The sequence below is a fragment of the Callithrix jacchus genome, chromosome 7 (genome assembly GCF_049354715.1).
Source record: "Callithrix jacchus isolate 240 chromosome 7, calJac240_pri, whole genome shotgun sequence".
Lineage (NCBI taxonomy): Eukaryota > Metazoa > Chordata > Mammalia > Primates > Cebidae > Callithrix > Callithrix jacchus.
The window spans coordinates 84,107,461-84,131,837 of record NC_133508.1 but is presented as its reverse complement, the minus strand read 5'-3'; the positions used below and the strand labels follow the sequence as shown (position 1 = coordinate 84,131,837).

Genomic DNA, 24,377 nt, shown 5'->3' with positions numbered 1-24,377 from the left:
TTACCAATCAGAAATCTTTGAATCTGCCTAAGACTTGGATGCTTCCCCATTCCTGCTTCCAGCTGTCCCACCTTTCGGGACTGAACCATGCACATCTTACATGTATTGATTGATGTCTCATATCTCCCTAAAATGTATAAAAACAAGCTGTACACCGACCACCGTACATACATGTTCTCAGGGTCTCCTGAGGGCTATGGCACAAGCCGATCACTCATATTTGGCTCAGAATAAACCTCTTTAAATATTTTTACAGAGTTAAACTCTTTTCATTGACAATCCTGAACTCTGCTTTTGTAGTGTGAGGACCCACATGTTAAACAGGATACTTCTTGATCTTCAATATGCTTAGAGAACAGAAATCTGAACCAACAAATAGCAAAGGCCACAGCACAAAATTTATTGAGATCATTTACTAAATAATTCATATACATCCAACATCACTGAATGGAAATAATGTTATTTTTTTTTAAAGTAGCAAGGCTTAAATTGGGGTCTTTCAAAAAACTCAGAAACTTCTTGGTGACTGTATCTTTATCAAATGGAATGACAAAACTAATTAAGTCAGATTATCTCAACTCCAAAACTCAATGTTGCCAAAACGTTTTTCTACTTAAAAGCAAAGCGTCATAATTTAGTTATTACCATGTTTCTCGGTTTCTATTCTCAAATGCCACAGAAATATATCTGATGAAAGGAAGCAAAGCACCTAGTCTCAACAGTTTTCTTCAAAACTTTAAGGTTGCTTTCATAGTCTAAGTATAAATATTTAGATTCCTATCTGACAGATTTCTTCACTTATGTGAGCAGGAATGCTCTCGAAACCTTAGTCTTTACTTTTGCCTCATACTAGAGCTATTTGATTAAACCACCTCTGTATTGGCTGGACTGTTAACACTAGATAAGAACTCATTCCTATGTTTTCCAAGAAACCAAGATAATCTCAATACGAACTTTGGTGGCCAATATGTTACAGTACTTAGCAATACTTTGATTTCTAATGGCAAAAATGTTGAAAAATTTATCATTAGTAAGCAAATTTCATAACATAGAAATAAGTGATTCTATTAAAATATAAAAACATCCATTAACTTGTCCTCACTATTCCCAGTGACTTTAAATATCAAATCTAATTATACAAAGACAAAATTATTTGCCCTATTTGACCCTGTGTACCAAATGGTGTAAGTGCTGAAAATAAGAATCATTTTAAGATTTTAAGAAATCTCATATTAAGGACCTTGGATAACACTTAGCATTGGTGACAGAAGGAAAAACAAGTAAGGCGAAAACAAATTTCTCAGAGATTTTTAAAGGAAGGATTGATGTAAAAGAATATTCCTTTAGACTCTATAGCCTTTTAAAAATTATTTATCTTTCAGTGCTTCAGATAATGCCAAAACAAGAATTTACTGAATAAAAATAGCAAGGAAGGAAATCAAACATTTATAAGATATATTTATTATTTTTCTGACCAAAGTGCAATGATTTTTAAATCTCTTTAAACAAATAACTATGAAAAAAGTATTCAAGAAAATAAAATACAAATGGGAAACTTAACTAGATTGCTTCTTCTAATTAATCCTAACCTTTTATTAAGTCTAGAAAACAAAAAAACCTTTAAAGTGTTACTAAAATGCTAACTGAATCATTTTAGCATAAATCTAGTCACATGCATTTCAAGGTTCCATTGCTAGGAATTTTAGGATCAGCTGAATCATGAATAACACTATATAACAGAGTATAAGGAACACAAGCATTAGATGTAATCCTTGCCTCATACCCTTAGATTATGTCAGAATAAAGCTGACAATTCTACCAGGCTCTGAACCCCTAGTGCCCCCAACCCAAATCTTGGAAGCAAAGAATATGCCCTGTCATACAACTTTGCACAAGTTGTAGTAAAACAAAGCCTAAGTTTTCTCACCTTTCTATAGCAAATGGTCAGTTATTTGATAAATACTCTAAGAATCCATTTTCAGGTTTTTTTACCAAACACATTGTACAAGAACTGACTACACAAAAAAGTTCCTTTGATATTTGGTCCACAAATTGAGTTAAGGTTGGAAATTTAAAACTTGCAAGAAAAAGGGAAAGTGGGTATCCCTAAATCTTAACACGTTGTAATTATTAAAGGGATATATATATGCGTACTAAAAAGTTTTGCTCACAGAAGGCACAAACTATAAAAGGGATATTCTTTATGAATTAAAAAATAAACTAGCTGATACCCTTCTTTGTTTAGTGAGCACCATAACTAAGATGAAGTTAAACCTGAATTCACTGTCTGTTCCTGTGACCAAAATAAAAACATAAAAAATTTAATTTGTTTTACCATATACTTTCCAGCCACTAACTGAGATGTAGTTATGAAAGATTAAAATTGCCTTAAAAAGGGGTTGTGATAGCAGCTATCAAAGCAGTATTCAAGCATGATTTCAAGGACGCTTTCAGGTTTAGAATTAGCCTTCCTTGTCAAAAATCTTCACAACTTCATCAAAAACCTGTAAAGGAAAAAGATGACAATAATTTTTAAAAAGATGATAATCATTGTTAAAATACCACACAGCTAAGTTCTTATTTAAAATAACCAAATTTACATTGTTTCAAAATGAATGTTTAAAAATCATATAACTTCTTAGTTTCATCTATTTTACTTTAGATGGTAATATTATATAAATAATACATATAAAATTGTGACTATACTAAATTCAATTAGTGCTTTTAGGACAAAATATTCTTCTTGATAGCCTACCAATAATTTGATAAAATACAAACTGAAGTGGCTTATCTTGTTAGCTCTGATTCTAAAACATAGTTTTCTCATGTATTACCTCACCTCTATACAAAGTGTCAATGGATTAAAAAAGAGTCCCTGAATCTTCTTCCTCTGGGCCTTTCTCTTTTATCTTATGACTGTAAGAGATGAAGAGTCAGGGAATCAGGGAAAGGGAGATTAGGTTCATTAAGAGATACTAGAAATTTTGCTGGGCTTGCAAACTACAATTTAGAGATCAATGACTTATTAAAAAAAAGAGAAAAGTGCTAAGTCATGGAAACCTTGCATCTTTGGTGCTATTCTGTGGCAGAAGAAAGCAGCCTGGAGCTCTTGAGTGAGATGACTTGCCATTTATGTGTTCCAACTCACATTTTTTTTTCTTTTTTTTGTGATGGAGTTTTGCTCCTGTTGTACAGGCAGGAGTGCAATGGCGCGATCTCAGCTCACTGAACCTCCACCTCCCAGGTTCAAGCGATTCTCCTGCCTCAGCTTCCCAAGTAGCTGGAATTACAGGCTCCCATGACCACACCCAGCTAATTTTTGTATTTTTAGTAGAGATGGAGTTTAACCACGTTTGCCAGGCTGGTCTTGAACTCCTGATTTCAGGTGATACGCCCACCTCGGTCTCCCAAAGGGCTGGGATTACAGGTGTGAGCCACTGCCCTGCCCCAACTCACATTTCTTAAAATACCAGTTTTCTAGTGCTTGGGATGAAGTTTGGAATTCAAAATCCACCCATTTCTCATGAAGAACAAGTTTGAAATTGTAAATCCCATTTTAGATTTTACTCAAAATGGAAAAACCCTAATTATTCATTTAGTCTCCAGTGTCTTCTTTTCTTTTCTTTTTTTAAGAGAGAGAGTCTCAGTATGTTGCCCAGGCTGGTCTCGAACTCCTGGATTACAGGCATGAACCACCATGCCCAGACTTCAGTGTCTTGAAAAACTAATCTGTGATAGTATTTCTTTTCTCCTGCCTACCCCAAAAAGAAATAATCACATTTTTATATGACATGTTTTTTTAAAGACAGGCTAGGAACACTTACTTCATCAACAGATTTAGAAGCATCTATTTTCTTCACTTTCCCCATTTCTTCATATAAGTCAATAATCGGCTTTGTTGACTGAAGGTAGGTCTGAATTCTGCAAAAGAAAAGATTGCAAGGTTCTAGGTATCCATCCTTTCTTCTGTATGTTATAGGGTAGCTCACAGAACATTGGATTTGCCCTGACCAATTCACTTAACATCTTAAACAAGCCATTTTACATGTTTAAATGTGACTTCTTTGTTCCTAGACCAAGCAGGGCATGTCTGGGATTGAAGTGGTGTATGTAAAAACTGCACAGTACCTCTTTTCCAAGCTCTCTCTGTTGTCATCACTCCTACCACTACTCTTTCCCCTCTCAAGACATCGTTCAATACAGATCTGAAAAGAAATATAAAGTTATTAAAAAAATAAAGATATGAATTTGCCATTCTTTTAACCTAAAAAAAAAAAGAGTTTAAAGAGATAACCAAAAAAACACCTCTGCAATAAACCCAATGTGTCTAATTCATTAATCAACATGCAAAGTCCTTTTAAATTTAAACTTGTGGTTCAATTTATATAAACTAGGTTAAATAAGTACAGAGCATAATAAGAATTCATTCATGACTCAGTTTTTCCTGTGTATTTTTTTTCAAACCGCAATAAAAAGATCTGTATGTGTATGGTTTCATCTCAGACATATTATTAACTTATTAGGTATGAATTACATGCCTCAAACTTTGTTCCATTTTTGCTTACTTTTTGATAATTCCATAAAGTTCCAGATATTTGAGTCAACATATTTGCATTTGAATAAAGCATCCTTTGTTAATTGTGATAAACATCCCTTAGTTATAAAGCTGTGGTAACATTCTAAAGTTAACTTTGAGAGGTAAATGAAAATATATTTTTGGGGGTTGGAAGAAGAGAGTCACATTTTAAAAGAACCCAAGAGGCCAGGTGCAGTGGCTCATGCCTGTAATCCCAGCACTTTGGGAGGCTGAGGCAGGTGGATCACTTGAGGTCAGGATCACTTTGAGACCAGCCTGGCCAACATGGTAAAACCCTGTCTCTACTAAAAATATGAAAATTAACTGGGCCTGCTGGCGTACACCTGTAATCCCAGCTACTTGGGAGGCCGAGTCAGGAGAATTGACTGATTGAACCAGGGAGACGGAGGTTACAGTGAGTCGAGATCACACCACTGTACTCCAGCCTGGGCAACAGAATGAGACTCGGTCTCAAAATAAAATAAAATAAAACAACACAAAGCCTGCAGCAAGTCTCTCCACCAAGGCACATTTACAATTCAACCTAAGAACAGCCAGCTTCTTTCAAGGTACTACTTCAGATTCGTGGTCTTTTAGGCTGTGGCATTAATTTAATAAAATTTATATGATAGCAGCTGTCAAACAGAGTCAGGCTTTTTTAATTAAATGATTCTGAGAAATGTATTAAGTTATTCAAAGGTATGTCTGGCTTCATTATTAGAACTACCAGAAAGAAAATTACATTTGTAAAATAAAAGATAAAAAAGAAAAGAAAAAAGCACATTATATTTGTTTGCTTTTTTCAAGATCATTTCGCTCTTAAGACAAATCAGGCTATGCTGTACGTTTCTTTAAAACAGAAATCTTCCCAAGTCCTCAGAAGTGTTTCTCTTCCAGTAAACAACATCCTAAGGCAAGATGCTCTTAGACAGCAATGTCTACCTCAGAAAGTAGTCCAGCTTCACTAATATAATTATGTATGTCAATTATTATTTTTTTTAAAAAACAAAACTGATTCTTGTTATTTTGAAAATAAAGCAAAATTGCAAAATTCAGCTCCACAACAATGCTAATGCCAAATGGCTTTTAATACTCCAATAGCAAGACAGTGCTGTTCTGTCCATCCATTCTACCAATTCAAAAAACACTGCTGCCAATATAAAACATAAATATAAGTAATAAATTCTTTGTTTTTCTCTAATAGTTGACTAATAGTTGCTTAAAGCTTATGTGGGCAGATGAAGATTTTTATTACCTCATTATTACAGTCAAAAAACAGAACGAAAGATACATCTGCTTTCCCATCCATGGTCCTGTTCCAACCTTGAAGGTTGTCTTGATTTCTTGGAAACCCATCAATCAAAAATTTATTCTTCTGAGCATTGGCAGCCATTGTCTGATCCATTTCCTAAAGGGAGAAGGAGATTTAGGTTCAATGCTTCATTAACAAAATGCAATTTCTGAAGCATGGTAGTGTACACATGGGTGTTGGTTTTATTATTATTATTTAAACCATAAGTAAAGGGTGGAGGGTACATAGAAAAAAAAAACCACAAGAAGGAAATCCATCAATGTATTAATATGGATTGCCTCAAGCTGGTGTGGTTACGAGTATGTGCCCCTCTCACAATCTCATCATTTTATACACACAATTTTTTTCTGTGGTTTCCAAATTTTCTATAGTTAAGTATAAATTACTTTCACATACACATTCACCAAGTTGTAAATAAACAGTAAGAGCAGCAATAAGAGGAAAATAACCATTATCCAATATCTCTCCTCCAGCAACTGTAGACCCTGTCTGGTGTTCTGTTTGCTCTTCCCAAGTCATGTTGCTGTAATGGAAAGCATATTACTTCTAGCTCAACTTGGCTATTCATGTAATTCAAGTCCAACAGCACAAAGCTTTGGACAAATATAAAAGATCATTAGCATTAATAATTAATGTTGAATAAAATACTTTTTAACTGAAGCTGATTAAACCCAAATGCCACTGGTTGCCCCAAAACCAAGGGAACAAAAGAAACAACACCTTCAGAAAGATAGCAAGAATGACCCATTTCACCTCTTCCAAAGCCTGAATTTAGGTAGAATGTGGGAATATATAAATGGGAGCTGGAGATCTCTAATCTCCAAATCCTTGCCACTTCAATCACCATATGATGAGCGCAGGTGCATGACTGTGATAGACCTTAGAGGAGTCTCTATTGCAAAGTAAACTGACATTCGGTACTCGCCATATTCAAACTTGCCTGGTTCCTCAAGAACAATGGCTGTCAGGACCCATGATCCCTTTATCTGAGAATTGGTTTTTTATCCTGGCATCTAGCTTCTTCTTTGATATTCGCAAAACTTCAGAATGCTTTTGGGCCTCTGCTATAGCCTTTCTACCACAATTATGGTAGTGGAAGATATGTGAAGAAGGCACATCAATATTATATTCATTCAGCATATATTTATTCAAGGCCTCTGATCAGGGAACATGGAAAGCAAGGTCATGACTCTTGTCCCTGGGGGGACTCACAGTTGAGTGCATGACAAATACATATCCATACATGTGTTAAGTTCTATAATCAAGTATGCAAAGGATGCTATAATAAAACAAGTCAGCACAAACTGCAAGGAAACCGCTAGAGAAAGCTTAACCAAAGAGGTGGCAGTGGAACTGAATCCTGAATAATGAAATGGCATGTGTAGGCAGACAGGGATCAACGTCCTCCAGATGGTGGAAACTGAAAGTATAAATGAGAAAGCACAACAGCTTTGATGATCTATAAGCTGATACAACTGAATCTTAGGATATGTGTAGAGAGTGGTAGGAGATATGACTGAAAAGTAAGCAAAAAGTAAGACTAATGAACTTTGTATGGGACACCAAGGAGTTGAGTTTTATTCTGGAAGCAATACAAGCCATTTAAGAATTTTAAGCAGTAAAATAACAGGCTCATATGGCCTTTTAGAAAAAAATCACTCTGACTGCACTGAAGAGGATGAATCAGAAGGGGACAAGGATGGATTAAAAGCAAAAAGACTAACTAGGAGTCTGTACTGATGGTCCAGGTAAGAAGAAGAGAATGTGAACTAAGGTGGTAGCAATGACAGAGAAGAGAGTAACAAAAGAAGAGTAAAAGAAAATAATTAGAAAGATATGCTCAATGAATGGATTTAGGAAAGTGAGGAAGAGGGAGGAGAATATAGGATGATTCTCAGATTTCTGCCATGAGTAACTAGGTAGATGGTAGAACCATTAACCAAGGCAGGAAGTAAAAGAAGATCACATTTTAGACAATACACTCAGCCTCTGACATGTTGATTTTGAGACACTTGTGAGACATTCAGATAGAGGCCTAGTAGTTAAGTAGTTAAAAATATACGTCTGGGCTGGGCATGGTGGCTCATGCCTGTAATCCTAGCACTTTGGGAGGCTGAAGTGGGTGGATAACCTGAGCTCGGAGTTCGAGACCAGCCTGACCAACATGGAGAAACCACTTATCTACTGAAAATACAAAATTAGCTGGATGTGGTGGCGCATGCCTGTAATCCCAGCTACTTGGGAGGCTGAGGCAGGAGAATCACTTGAACCGAGGAGGTGGAGGTGGGGGTGAGCTGAGATCGCACTATTGCACTCTAGGCTAGGCAAAACGAGCAAAATCTGTCTCAAAAAAAAAAATATATATATATGATTAAATGAGATAAAATGTGTGTATATACACATACACATATATATACACACACACACACATACATGTCTGGCATTCAAAACAAACATTTTGTTCTAGAGCTATAGACTTCAGACTTTAGCAATATTAGCATAGTGAAAGCTTTAGGCATGGCTAAAACCATCCAGAAAGAAATAGACAAAACGAGAGCTGAAGACAACCAAGTATAAAACCCTATGAAGCATCATGGTTTAGGAAACTTTCAAAAGAATAACTATTAAAGAGAATTGAGAAATAGCAGTCACTTAGCAGGGAGAGAAGAAAAAGAATGCTTTCATGATGAACAAAGGGGGAATGATTTTCAAACAGACTGATCAGAGTTAAATACGACAAGAAAAATAATGAGCAAATGTATCATTATTTGATAGAGATTATCACTGATAACTTGCAAGAGCAGCTGCAATGGAGATGGAAACAGAATCTGACTGCAAAGGGTTGAAAAGTAGAAAGTGAAAAAGTACAACAATATAGACTGCTCTTTCATAATGCTTAGCTATAAAGCGGAGAAAGGTCATTAGAGAGTGAATAGGGAGAGAGGATTTGTTTATTTTGGAATGGAAGCAGGTTACTCCAACCTCTGAGACAAGAGGTAAGAAAGTGTGTGTGAGCCACTTTTCATTCCCAATGTCTTTAGTTCCAACCCGATTCTTAGGTATTTCTTTCCCATCAGGCTTCAGTTATTTCTTGTTGTTCCCAATACTGCCTTTCTCTTTTCGCTCACTGTTCTATGTGAAAATACCTGTTAATGACTATAGTCTTAGGAATCTAGAATGAAGAGTCACCTAGTATATACAAGGTACCTGTTTTTCAGATGTGACTTTATTTTTTTTTGAGACAGAGTCTTGCTCTGCTGCCCAGTCTGGAGTGCAGTGGCACAATCTCGGCTCACCACAACCTCCGCCTCCCAGGTTCAAGCGATTCTCCTGCCTCAGACTCCTAAGTAGATGGAATTACATGCATGCGCCACCACACTTGGCTAATTTTTGTATTTTTTGGTTGAGACAGGGTTTCACCATGTTGGCCAGATTGGTCTCAAACTCCTGACCTCAAGTGATCCCCCGCACCTCGGCCTCCCAAAGTGCTGGGATTACAGGCATGAGCCACTGCACTCAGCCTCAGATGTGACATCTTAAAGTTTTGAAAGCTATTAAGTCTTAGCATTTCACATTGAAGATGGTGATGCACCATAAAAGTAGACATCAAGGCTGAGTGAACATCAAAGATGAAAGAGACGTGGGTTAAAAAAGAGAGAAAGAAGAAAGAAAGAAGTTTATTTAAAAAAAAAAAAAAAAGAAGAAAAAGAAAGAAAAAAAGAAAAGGGAACAAGTGGGGTAGGAAAAGAGAAGAAACAGAAGTGAAAGAGAATAACCGTCAGAATGTTGAAAAGAAAGGACCAAGTGCACATAAATGGATGTTTAAGTTGAGCTATAGCTGACCCTAAATCCAAGTAGAGAGTCCTTGCCACTGTCCAATTTCTTCCCAGGTGAAAGCAAAGTTTCCAGCTCTGCCATTCTCAAGCATTCCACTGGCAATAAATTCAATACTCTGAGCCAGGCGTGGTGGCTTTTTCCTGTAATCCCAGCACTTTGGGAGGCTGAGGTGGGAGGATCACTTGGGCCCAGGGGTTCCAGCCTAGCCTAGGCAACATAGTGAGACCCTGACTCAACAAAAAATAGAAAAAAATTAGCTGGGTGTTGTGGCATGTGCCTGTAGTCCCAGCTATTCAGGAGGCTGAGTGGGAGGAAGGCTGAGGCTACAGTGAGCTGTGATCATGACAATGCACACCAGCCTGGGTGACAGAGTAAGATGCTGTATGAAAAAAGAAAGGAAAAAAACCTTTGATATTTCTCATTACACATATGAAAGGTAGGTAGGTGGGTGGGTGGGTGGGTGGATAGATAGATGGATGGATCTATCTATCTATCTATCCATCTATCTATCTATCTATCTTTCTATCTATCTATTTTTGAAAGGAGGTCTCACTGTGTTTCCCAGGCTGGACTTGAATTTCTGGGGTCAAGCAATCCTCCTGCCTCAGTCTGACAAACAGCTGGGACTATAGGCATATGCCACCACGCCTGGTTTTTTATTTATTTTTATTTTTTTATAGAGATGGGGTTTCACTAGGTTGTCCAGGCTGATCTTGAATTCATGGCCTCTTGCCTTGGCTTCCAAAAGTACCAGGATTACAGGCCTGAGCAATTGCCTGGCCAAAAGATGAATTTAATTTCTTGCTTCCTCACTGATTTGAACTGGTTGGCATTCACACTCCTTACCCTCTTTAATAAACTGATGGTTATCTCAACTGGTACAATCTTTCCTTCTTTAATGTACTTTTCAATAAGTTCACCATACTGTGAATCTGGGTTCTTCCTTTCATCACGAAGCAGCTCTCCTGCAGAAAGGTGTGTGTAGCCATATTTCTGAAAGAAGCACACAAAGGAAAAATATCAGAATTCATTCGACCCAGTGGTAGGACTATACATTTTTTTCCTTTGTGTTAATTTTTATTTTTTCTACAATAAGCAAGTTTTGCTTGTATATTAAATAATAAAAATTTAATAGATTTTACATAATCCATTTTGCTTAATGGATATCTTTATTCTTCATAGCTATAATGTTCATATATCTCCATATCATATCAAAATGTATCTAACTATTGAAGGCATTAACTTAAACTTTGCTGTGGCACATGCCACAACACCCAGCTAATTTTTTTCTATTTTTTGTTGAGTCAGGGTCTCACTATGTTGCCTAGGCTAGGCTGGAACCCCTGGGCTCAAGTGATCCTCCCACCTCGGCCTCCCAAAGTGCTGGGAGGCTTTCTTAAACTCTACATGTCCAAATTGAACTTGTCACTATCTATACAAAACTCATCTTCTGTTTTCTTCCCCTTCTCGGTCAACAGTACAAGTCCTACCTCCTCCATGAAATCAGCTTTCTTGACCACTCTGGTAAGTGGTCAAATGGTCAAATAGTATCTTAGACTATTACTGTCTCTCCATCTAGATCAGTATCTTCCTTGCCATTTTTTGGAGACAGAGTCTCGCTCTGTTGCCCAGACTGGAATACAGTGGTGCAATCTTGGCTCACTGCAACCTCTGTCTACTGGGTTTAAGCAATTCTCCTGCCTCAACCTCCTGAGTAGATGGAATTATAGGCATACACCACCACAACCGGCTAATTTTTATATTTTTAGTAAAGACGGGGTCTCACCATGTTGGCCAGGCTGATCTCAAACTCCTGACCTCAAATGATCCACCTGCCTTGACTCCCAAAGTGCTGGGATTACAGGCATGAGCCACTGTGCCCAGCCCATTTCCTACCTTTATATTTGCAATGAGTGGTCTCAACTGTAAATTGGGAACACAGATACCTCTAAGTTTGTGGTTATAATTAAATGAAATAATGTACATAAACTGACCACCATAAAACCTGACACCTAAGGATATCACTTACCTCCTTTCCATCATAAAGGTACTTATATAATCTGGAAGCATTTTTATGTTATAATGTGTGTGTGTGTGTATTCACTTTAATGGTTTTGAAAGAAAAACCAACCAAGAGGGTTTAATCCCAGCACTTTGGGAAACTGAGGCAGGAAGATCACTTGAAGCTAGGAGTTCAAGACCAGCCTGGGAAACATAGCATGATGCTGTCTTCACAAAAAATTAGCTGGGTATGGTGAATCATGCCCGTAGTCCTAGCTACGGGCTATGATGCAAAAGGACTATCTTAGTCTGGGAATTTGAGGTTGCAGTAAGCTGTGATTGTGCCTCTGCCCTCCAGCCTGGGTGACAAGAGTAAGACCTTGTCTCAAAAAAAGAAAAAAGAAATAAAAAAGAAAAGCTTCTTCTTCCACATCAACTTATAAGTTCCTTTTTATTAAATCAAAAGAACCACACAATTTAAAAAATGCTTTTACTCTCAAATATTAAGACACCAAGATAACTATACTTATTGCTCAGTTACAACAATCATCTCATCCCAAATTCTTAAGACTCCCTCAATGGAGTTTTCATTTTATATAGTTATACAATAAATATGTGATAAATTAAATGTTATCTTTAACTTCAATGTTAAGATTTGAGGCAGCCCACACTCTCAACCTCTTTTTTAAAGAGTGTTTCAATAGCACATTTCACAAAATCCAACTCCTCCAATTATTCAGATTACAGTGAGTTTTCCGTTTTTGGATTACAGAGGCAATATATATTCTTTGCTCCTTTTCTCATTCCCGAAATTGTTGGTTAAATTTGTTCTCCCTTACTAAATAGTAGGTTAACAGTAAAGTAGTCAGCAAATGAAAACTCTAGTTTATTTGCTGACTAAAATTGGGAATAAAATTTGATGAGAATAAACAAAACCCTAATATATCCATGTCTCTCTCAGTCGTACAGGACTTTCCATTAGAAGAAATGACCAGGCTGGGTACAGCGGATCACGCCTGTAATCCTAGCACTTTGGGAGGCTGAGGCATTAAGATGGCTTGAACCCAGAAGTTCAAGACCAACCTAGGCAATATAGACCTCATCTCTATTAAACTTCTTTTTTTTAAAAGAAAGAAAAGAAAAAGAAATGATCAAAAGTGTATGTTATTGAAGGTGTTTTTTTTTTAATTCCCATTGGGCCAAGCACAGTGGCTCACGCCTGTAATCCCAGCACTTTGGGAGACCGAGGCGGGCAACTCATGAGGTCAGGAGTTCAAGACCAGCCTGGCCAATATGGTGAAATCCATCTCTACTAAAAATACCAAAATTAGCCAGCATGGTGGCACACACTTTGTTGTTCCAGCTACTTGAGAGGCTGAGGGAGGAGAATCGCTTGAACCCAGGAGGCAGAGGTTGCAGTGAGCCGAGATTGCACCACTGTACTCCAGTCTGGGTGACAGAGCGAAAATGTCTCAAACAAAAACAAAAACCTCCCATCATTTACAAAAAACAGAATTAAGTACAAAATTGTTTAACTCTTTAAACTCATTTTCAAATTATTTCTACACCATTTATAAATGCCTACTTTAATCATTAAGTATACACAAACTTCTGAAAGTTGGATAAAGGACTTTATAAAAAATGAAGTGTGACCTACTTTCCCACTTACTATATACACTTTTTGAAAAGCATTTTGCAACAATTGTCCACAAAATTTTATGGCAGCTTCATTTCCCACTGTTTATTTTAGCTCCTACTTGGAACTCTCTGCTTGCCGGATGTTCTACTCTGGTCTAGTGATTACAGCATATGGTAATATTGAATAAATGCAGAGACAAATAGTACTAAACAATGGCAAATGCTCAGTGAAACACCAACGATATACAGAGGGCCCTGTAATGCTCTCCTGTATGAATATATACATTTAGAAGCTCAGTTAGTAATTTACAAATTAGAACACACAAAATTTGTTTCTTGACATGGGGAAAGCTCAATTTTGCAAGCTTTATATTTCATTAAAATGAGTGTTGGGTCTTATATAACTTTACATGATGGTTGATGCCTATAATCCCAATACTTCATAAGGCCAAGGAGGAAGGATCATGTGAAGCCAAGGAGGAAGGATCGCTTGAGACCAGGAGTTTGAGACCAGCCTGGGCAACATAGGGAGATTCTATATGAATAACTTTCTTTTCTTCTTCATTTTGCAGTGTGTTTTTTTCCAGGTGCTGTTAAATCTATGAATAATGTTTTAAAAATTAGCTGGATGTGTTAGTGTATGCCTGTGGTTCCAGCTACTCAGAAGGCTGAGGCAGGAGGATTGCCTGAGCCTGGGAGATTTTGGTTGCAGTGAGCCACCATCATAACACTGCACTCCAGCCCAGGCAGCAGAGTGAGACTGTATCTCAAAAGAATAAATAAATGAGAAACTCTTTGGAAATTGTAGATATACACAAAAGATATTTTAAAAAATAATTTAGCTAGCATGGTAGCTCCTGCCTATAATCCTAGTGCTTTGGGAGGCCATGTTGGAAGAACTGCTTAAGGCCAGGAGTTCAAGACCAGTCTGGGCACATAGCAAGACCTTGCCTCTATAAAAAAGATTTATTTTTTTGTTGTATTTTATTACTGATTGATTGAAAAGGGGTCTTGCTCTTTCACTCAGAGTGAAGTGCAGTAGCACAATCACCATTCACTGCAACCTCAACCTCCCACATTCAAGCAATCCTCCCACCTCAGCCTCCTGAGTAGCTGGGACTACAAGAATGTAGTTAATGTGGTTAATTGTTGTATTTTCAGTAGAGACAGGGTTTTACCACGTTGGCCAGGTTGGTCTTGAACTCCTGACCTCAGGTGATCTCCCCACCTTGGTCTCCCAAAGTGCTGGGATTACAAGCGTAAGCCACCGTGCCTGACCTAAAGATAGTAATTTTCTTGTGACAAATGTATAAACTCAGTTCATTTAGAGTAATTGCCTAAAATTTTAACCTAAATTTCTCCTTTAAGAAGTTGAAAAACAAGATGGGCAGGGTGGCTCACTCCTGTAATCCCAGCACTTTGGGAGGCTGAGGCAGGCAGATCACCTGGGGTCAGGAGTTTAAGAGCAGCCTGGCCAACATGGTGAAACCCAGTCTTAGTAAAAATACAAAAATTAGCCAGATGCAATGGCACACACCTGTAATCCCAGCTACTCAGGAGGCTGAGGCTGGAGAATCACTTGAACCCAGGAAGTGGAGGTTGTAGTGAACCAAGATTGTGCCACTGCATTCCAGCCTAAGTAACAAAGTGAGACTCTGTCTCAAAAAAAAAAAAAAATAAAGAAGTTGAAAAATAACTCAATAACCTTTATGGATCATGCACTAAGATTTGGAGGGAGAAAAAAACACCATGTTCTCAACAAGTACAAAACGGCACTCTATTTTACTACGACTAGGCAAATGTTGACAACTTTATGGGGTCAAATCTCAAACCATCTTGTTCAATTTCTCCCCTCCCCTCCTTTTCTTTTTTCCTTTTTTTTTTTTTTTTTTTTTTAGATAGGGTCTCACTCTGTCACCCAGGCTGGAGTACAGTGGTGTGATCTCAGCTCACTATAACGTCTACCTCCTGGGCTTAAGCAATTCTCCCACCTCAGCCACCAGAGTAGCTGGGACTACAGGCACATGCCACTGCACCCAGCTAATTTTTTTATATTTTTTGTAGAGATGGGGTTTTGCCATGTTACCCAGGCTGGTCTCAAACTCCTGGGCTCAAGCAATCCACCTGCCTTAGCTGTTCAAAGTGCTGAGATTACGGGTATGAGCCATCCCAACAGACCTAATTTATCTCATTTCTTAGTAATTGCCTTTCTGTCCTAAATTTAGAAGACAAACAAAAACAATATTCAGGGTACAAATAATGTACAATGGCAAGTCCTTGAAGGCAGAAAGAGATGAAGATGCCAGGCACTTCCTCCTGTTAATGTGGCAATTAGAAAGTGCCACTGAACTGCTACTGAGCTTCTCTTGCATTATAGAGGGAACATAGCAGAGATATTAAATACAAATGTATTTTTTTTTTTTTTTGAGATGGAGTTTCGCTGTTGTTACCCAGACTGGAGCACAATGGCACGATCTCGGCTCACTGCAACCTCCGCCTTCTGGGTTCAAGCAATTCTCCTGCCTCAGCCTCCCGAGTAGCTGGGACTACCGGCGTGCACCACCATGTCCAGCTAATTTTTGTATTTTTAGTAGAGACAGGGTTTCACCTTGTTCACCAGGATGGTCTCGATCTCTTGACCTTTTGATCTGCCTGCCTTGGCCTCCCAAACTGCTGAGATTACAGGCCTGAGCCACTGCGCCTGGCCAATTTGTATTTCTTTATTTTTAATATATAATTATATTACAAACTATATATGATATCACATATATTATAAATTTTACATATTATATATCATAAGTTACATAAATTATATAATATATATGAAATGTATGAACTTATATATGTTTTGTTTTGTGTTTTAGAGACAGAGTCCTGTTCTGTCTACCAGGCTGGAGTGCAGTGGCATGATCATAGCTCACTACATCCTGGGCTCAAGTGATCCTCCTGCCTCAACCTCTTAAGTAGCTGAGACTACAGTTGTAACAGCCACGCCCAGCAAAAGTTTTTATTTTTTGCCAATATGGCGAAACTGGGCCAATATGGTGAAACCCCATCTCTACTAAAAATACAAAAATTAGCTGGGCATGGTAGTGCATGCCTGTAGTCCCAGCTACTTGGGTGGCTGAGGCAAGAGAAATCACTTGAACCCAGGAGATGAAGGTTGCAGTGAGCAGAGATTGCACCACTGCACTCCACCCTGGTGACAAAGACTCCATCTCAAAAATAAATAAATAAATAAATAAATATAAATTAAATAAACTATTAGGTGTCTTTTGGATTTACATCTATGAAGCATTTAAGACTAAGTCTGGCTGGGTGCGGTGGCTCAAGCCTGTAATCCCAGCTACTGTGAAAGGCTGAGGCAGGCAGATCACAAGGTCAGGAGTTCGAGACCAGCCTGACCAACATGGTGAAACCCTGTCTCTACTAAAAATATAAAAATTAGCCAGGCACGGAGTGCACACCTGTAATCCAAGCTACTCAGGAGGCTGAGGAAAGAGAATCACTTGAACCCAGGAGGCGGAGGTTGCAGTGAGCCAACATCGTGCCATTGCACTACAGCCTGGATGACAGAGCGAGAGTCCATCTCAAAAAATAAAAAAAGAATTACATGAAGAAACTAAAAACACTTTAGTGTAGGACAAATAAAATCAGTATCATAAAAAGAAAACCAGGCAAGATGGCTCATGCCTGTAATCCCAGAACTTTAGGAGGTGAAGACATGTGCATCACTTGAGGCCAGGAGTTTGAGATCACTCTGGCCAACATGGTGAAATTCTACCTCTACTAAAAATACAAAAAACAGCCTAGCTTGGTGGCACACACCTCTAATCCCAGCTACTTAGGAGGCTGAGGCACAAGAATTGCTTGAGCCTAGGAGGTGGAAGTTGCTCTGGGCCTTGATTGTGCCACTGCACTCCAGCCTGCGTGACAGAGCAAGACCCTGTCTCAAATAGATAAATAAATAGAAGGCATTCTGTATCACTGGATAGAAAAATGTATACTGTAAATAATTTTGTTTTCAACAAGTTAATTTATAAACATGGCAACTTCAAGCAAAGTTTGATTGGGATTTGTTTTTTTCTTTTGTTTTAAATGAAATTTGGTAAGTTGATTCTGAAATTTATCAGAAAGAGTAAATGTGAGTGAATTGCCAAAACTAAAATAATATTAACAACTACAAATGAGGACTTGCCCCACCAGGTGACATAAGATTTTATAAAACTACAGCAAGTAAAACAGGGTGGTACTGGTATAAAAATAGACAAATAGAACAATGAAACTCAACAGAGTCCAGAAATAGACCCAAGTATAAATAAGAATTCGATAAACCAAAAATACAAAAAAGAAGAAAAAGAATTCACAAGTAATAAAGTTAGCACCTAAAATTGGTAGAGAAAAATGAACTATTTAATAAATGACACTTGTGCAACTGGCTATCCATCTGAGAAAAAAAAATTAGATCTCTGCATTACACTATAACAAAACTAAAACCCAGGTGAATTAAAGCTCTAAAACACAAAACAAATAAAAGCCCCATGATAGTACTAGAGGAAAATAAACTGAGATAGGAAAAGGTATCTTGCTTGGCACTAAACAAGAACCAAAACAGTTAGGATTTATGTTTGACCACATAAATAATAAAACTTTTGAAAAAGGAAGGGCACCATAAATATAATCAAATGATAAACAACAGCCTGGAGGGAAGTATTTTCACTATACAAAGGCGATGGATACTATATACTGTATATAAAGAGATTCTGGCTGGGCACAGTAGTTCACGCCTGTAATCCCAGCAGTTTGGGAGGCTGAGGTGGGCGGATCACCTGAGGTCACAAGTTTGAGACCAGCCTGGCCAACATGGTGAAACCCCATCTCTACTAAAAATACAAAAATCAGCCAGGAGTGGTGGTGTGTGCCTGTAGTCCCAGCTACTTGGAAGGCTGAGGCATGAGAATCTATTGAACCTGGAAGGCAGAGGTTGCAGTGAGCTGAGATTATGCCACCCTGGGTGACAGAGCAAGACTCCATCTCAAAAAAAGATTCTACTAATAAATAAAATAACAATAACAATACAAAAATGGGCAAAGGATAAGAACAACACACACATACACAGGCACACAAAGAGAGATTTGACCTCACTGGTAATTACAAAAATGCAAATTAAGACAATGTGATTCCAGGGCCCAGCATGGTGGCTCACGCCTGTAATCCCAACCAGCACTCTGGGAGGCCGATGTGGGCAGCTCACGAGGTCAGGAGTTCGAGAGCAGTATGATGAAATCCCATCTCCATTGAAAATACAAAAAAAATTAGCCAGGTATGGTGGCGCACGCCTGTAGTCCCAGCTACACAGGAGGCTGAGGCAGGAGAACTGCTTGAACCCGGGAGGCGTAGGTTGCAACGAGCCGAGATTGCACCACTGCACTCCAGCCTGGGCAACAGAGCAAGACTCAGTCTCAAAAAAAAAAAAATAGTCAACATTAAAAAAAAAAAAAGTGTGATTCCATTTTCCACTGCATTAAAAGAAAAAATTTTATAAATTAATGTTCATATAATTAATATAAAATAAAATTTTATATTCAGCAATGGTAAGAATACAGGGAAACCAGTATTTTCATACTCTGTAGAAGTATAAATCAGTTCAGTCTTTAAGAGGGCAATGTATGTATGTATGTATGTAATGTATGTATGTTGAGATGTAGTCCCACTCTGTTGCCCAGGCTTCAGTGCAGTGGTGCAATCTCAGCTATCTATCTATACGTTCCAATACCGAAAGCTCTCCAAGTTATACTGTTAAGCCAAAAAAAAAAAAAAACAAGAAAGTCACAAAACAATAAGCAAAGTGTATGTGCATACACATGTACATTATATCTGAGTATAAATACATCCAGAAAGGACCAGGAAAGGCACACAGGCAAAAACCTGACAAGTGATTACATAAGGAGAGTAGGATGAGATTAAAGAGAACTTTTACTTTGTACTTGTGTACTTTCAAAATTATTTGAAATTTTTTACTATATATATATATGTATAAACTTTTAAAATTTTAGTTTTAAAAAACATGCCATTATCCATACATCTTTATTTATTGAGGCAGGGTCTTTCTCTGCTGCCCAGGCTGGAATGCATAATCACAGCTCACTGCAGCCTTGACCTCCTGGGTCCCAGTGGTCCTCCCACCTTCGCCTCACAAGTAGCTGGGACTACGGGCATGTCATCATGCCTGGCTAATTTTTTTTACTTTATTTTTTGTAGAGACGGGGTTCACTACATTATCCAGACTGGTCTCAAACTCTGGGCTCAAGCAATCCTTCCACCTAGCCTCCCAAAGTGCTGAGATTACAGGCCTGAGCCACCATGCCCAACCCATACATCTTTAAAAGGTAAATATCCGGCCAGGCTCAGTGGCTCCTATCTGTAACCCTAGCACTTTAGGAGGCTGAGGAGGGTGGATCATTTGAGGTCAGGAATTCAACAACAGCCTGGACAACATGGTGAAATCCCTTCTCTACAAAAATACAAAAATTAGCCGGGCATGGTGGCAGGTGCCCATAATCCCAGCTACTTGGGAGGCTAAGGCAGGAAAATAGCCTGAGACTAGAAGGCCGAGGTTGAAGTGAGCTGAGATCACACCACTGCACCCCAGCCTGAGTAACAAAGTAAGACTCCATCTCAAAAAAAAAGGTAAATGTCACAAGTCAAGATTGATTATTTAAATGTGTTATTAATATCAAATCCTAAGAGCACAGCAAAATTAAATTCCCAGTCATCTCACATTAAGGATAAGAATCCCAATATAAAAACCACCATATGATATTAAGAAAAAAGGGAAACAGTACCTACACAATCAAAAACTTATTTAAAATTTAAATTTTAAATTAAACACAATTTTTAATTTTAATTTTAGTAGAGACAGGGTTTCACCATCATGGTGGCACGTGCCTTTAGTCCCAGCTACTCTGGAGGCTGAGGCAGGAGAATCACTTGAACCCTGGAGGCAGAGGTTGCAGTGAGCCGAGATGATGCCACTGCACTCCAGCCTGGGCAACAGAGAGAGACTCCATCTCAAAAAAACAAAAAATTTAAAACTAAATCATGATAGAGAATAGCAGCTCTGGAGACATATTGGGGAACTGCTCTAAATCCAAAACTCAATTCAAATGTTTAGATAAATTTTTTTCTGGAAAGTGATCCACTCCTTAAACAAAGGAGAAACAAAAGTTTAAAACAATAACACAGAAACTCACTGCATGGGCAGGAAGTCAAGAGTTACAGAAGGAGACAGAAAACAGTCCAGTTTTGTAGGCTAGAAACAGATGGAAATTTAGAGACATACTCAGTTGAGAGGATCCATTAAGGTACAACAGCAAAAGTTTAAAAGGAAACATATTTCAATGAAGCTCTACTCCAGACATTAAAGTTCAAAATTATAAGCGAGATATTCTAGAAATGCCACTTCTATGGTATAGACAATATAAGCATACTACTCTTAGTCTCCAAAATAACCCGATGGAGCACTTTCAGAACTTTATTGTGCCAAGTAACCTCTCTTAATTGACTTTTTAGAAAAAAAATCAATCACTGCTTAGATAACAAAGAATCACTTTCATTGTTAGTCCCAGTGCTAACAGAAGTGTAAGAAAAATCATTATTTGGTTTTAAAAAGTAGTAATTTAAAAAAATTTTGGTATAAAATTTATCTTCGTAAGTACATTTTGCTCAATCTAAAATTAAAGTCAGTTTAGTGATATACATTTTTAAACAATATTGCAATCAAATCACAGCCCAGCAAGGGATTTAATGTTGACATGAATAACTGTACCCATTTCTATAATGTAGTGCAGACTACATGGGCCTCTTGGATCTTAATTAGAGCCTAACATCATCAAGGAAAATGACCTAAGAAGTAGTAATCTTAAGGAAAAATTTTCCATATTTTCTTTCCTGTCACCACTACACAATAGAAAAAGCACTGAAAACCATTTTACAAAATAGGGGACTTTTTGCTTAATTTGCATCCCACTAATCCGATTTAATTAACCCCCCATCCCTCCCTACCTTCCTTTCCATTTACCACCACCCCCTCTTTTCCACTTCCAACTCATGGCATAACATAGACATCAGTTACATCTTTTTTTTTTTTTGTAGATTTGGACTAACTTATCAGCCTTTTTAATCTCTTCACTATAGGCAATAGAAAGCATACTGTTTGTTCTATTGCGCAAGATCTAAGATCTTAAAATTTAAAACATTTTACTTTAAAGGACCTACCAAGAAAATAAAAGACAACCCACAGAATGGGAGAAAATATTTACAAATTATATATCTGGATAAGGAACTTATCTTTAAAATACATAAACTCTTACAGCTCGATAATAAGAAGATATATAACCCAATCAAAAATAAGCAAACACAATTTTTAATTTTAATTTTATTTTTATTTATTTATTTTTGAGATGGAGTCTGGCTCCCATTGTGCAGGCTGGAGTTTAGTGGCACGATCTTGGCTCACTGCAACCTCCACTTCCCGGGTTCAAGCAATTCTCCTTCCTCAGCTCCCAAGTAGCTGGGATTACACGTGCCTGCCATCACACCCGGCTAATTTTTGTATTTTTAGTAGAGACAGGGTTTCGTCATGTTGGCCAGGCTGGTTTTGAACTCCAGGTTATCTGCCCTCCTTGACCTCCCAAAGTACTAAAATTACATTGGCTCACGCCACTGTGCCTGGATATTTATTTATTTTTTTGAGATGAAGTCTCACTCTGCTGCCCGGGCTGGAATGCAGTGGTGGGATATCGGCTAACTGAAACCTCCATCTCTGGGGTTCAAGCAATTCTCCTGCCTCAGCCTCCCTAGTAGCTAGGATTACAGGTGTGTGCCACCATGCCCTGCTGATTTTGTTGTATTTCAAGTAGAGACAGGGTTTCACCATTTTGTCTAGGCTGGTCTCCAACTCCTGATCTCAAATGATCTGCCCGCCTTGTCCTCCCAAAGCGCTGGGATTATAGGCGTGAGCCACCATGCCCGGCCAAAGACAATTTTTTAAGTGCACTATTCTATAAAAAAAAAGCCCTTCACACCTATTAGAAATGCTATAATTTAAAATACGACAAAAACAACAAAAAATTAGTGAAAATGTGAAGAAACTGGAACCTTTGTACCCTGCTGGTGGGTATGTAAAATGGTGCAGCTCCTGTGGAAAATAGTTCAGTGGTTCCTTAACAAGTGAAACACAGTGTGACTCAGTAATTTCATTTCTATGTATATACCCCAAAGAAATGAAAAGAGACTCAGATACTTGTACACCAATGTTCACTGAAGGATTATTCACAGTAACTAAAGGTGGAAACAACCTAAGTGCCCATCAACAGATGGATAGCACAATGTGCTGCATACAAATAATGAAACATTATTCAGTCATAAAAAGGAAGTTCTGATACATGATAACATGGAGGAACCTTAAAAACATTACCTTAAGCAAAATATGGCAGATACAAAATGACAAAATCATAGGATTCTACTCATATGAGGTACCTAAAATAGGCAAACTCATAGAGACAGAAAGTAGATTAGAAGTTACCAGGAGCTAGGGAAAGGGGGATCTGTATTTTCCAATTTTTCTATAATGTCTGTATTTTCTAATTTTTCTATACTCCTTGAAATAAGAGTAACCAACATAGCTGGGCACAGTGGCTCACACCTGTAATCTCAGCACTTTGAGAGGCTAAGGTGGGCAGATCACTTGAGCCCAGGAAGTGGAGGTTACAGTGAGCCAAGATTAGGCCACTGCGCTCCAGACCCTGTCTCAAAAAAAAAAAAAAAAGAGAAAGTTGGCCCTAATAGCACATTACTTCAATATTTTTAATTAAAAACACATATATGCAACTGTTACATTTCAAAAAGCTTTCCTTTTCTCAACTGTATAGATGCAATGTTACCACTGTGAAATTCTAGATGAACATGAAATAAAGGAATTTACTAAACACAATTCCTTGGTGCTCCAACTCCTAAACCACAGAATAGCAAAGAAGGCATGCATATTCATAGTAACTGGATTTTTGCCTTTTGGGTGTAACTATATTGGATTATATGCTATCTAGCACTGAAGTTTTGAGGTACAGATCTGTTTTGGTGCTGGCAAGACTATCTACTCCATACTCTTCATTTTACAAAAGGGAAAATTGAGATAAGCTGACTTGCCAGTTATTGGAAAGAAATCTGGCACTTGAACCCAGGTCTCCTCACTCTCAATAACTCTATTATTCCACAACAGGCCTCTGAGGTAATTCCTAGGTAACCCACATGTAGATGTAGTCTTTTGCCTTCAAGCTACTATGGCCAGTGAATAACAGAATCTACTGGTGGAAGTTAAAGAAGAGACTCAAAGTTGATCATTTTGTTATATCCTGGCTTGGAGATGAGATCAGAAACTTTATCCACACACAGAAAGCCAGGCATATTTGACCCACCTTGATTCAGTCAATTCTGACCATCCTTCTTGCTTCCTTTGCTTCCTCCTTGCCTTTCTCCACTTCTGAAACATTACCATTTTCACCTTTCACTTTCCTTCCCCATTAAATGACATGTAGCAAAGAAAAACTCTCACTATTGGAAAATCTAAATTAACTATTAAGTCAATTCGCATTTACACAATCAAAACATCTGTGCTGTCTCAATACTCTTAGTAGGCACTGGGAGAAATGAAATTCATGTTATTACCTATTTAAATCATACATAACTATAAAGGTAAAGTTTGTAGGTTAAATTAAACATGTAACATTTTTCAATACCAATCAATGACTAACACATTCTGGAAGCTCCAAACAGAAAGTAGGTATGGAAACAGACTTTTGTATAGCCCCAGATTAGGCATATTCAATTGCTTGTTGATATAAATACATTCCAATGGGGAATGAAACCAACTTATGGGTCTTCTGGAGAAGACTGATGGAAACCAGGCATGGAACATGTTTCACAGGACCCAGTCCCTCAAAGTGAAGGCCTCTG

General features: G+C 37.9%; 1 protein-coding gene across 2 annotated transcripts in view; it reads right to left on the bottom strand.

The window, feature by feature from the left end:
- Positions 1-376: 376 nt before the first annotated feature.
- CMPK1 (cytidine/uridine monophosphate kinase 1) overlaps positions 377-24,377 on the bottom strand; it is a 35,914-nt gene continuing 11,913 nt past the window's right edge. The window contains exons 2-6 of one of the 2 annotated variants that reach the window (XM_002750795.6): positions 10,572-10,718; positions 5,832-5,984; positions 4,129-4,205; positions 3,825-3,921; positions 377-2,504 (exon numbers count right to left, since the gene is read on the bottom strand). In XM_002750795.6, the coding sequence (XP_002750841.1) occupies positions 2,463-2,504; positions 3,825-3,921; positions 4,129-4,205; positions 5,832-5,984; positions 10,572-10,718 (516 nt within the window). In that variant the 3' untranslated portion in view covers positions 377-2,462. The remainder of the gene's footprint in view (positions 2,505-3,824; positions 3,922-4,128; positions 4,206-5,831; positions 5,985-10,571; positions 10,719-24,377) is intronic. The other variant, XM_009001190.4, reaches the window with a different exon arrangement.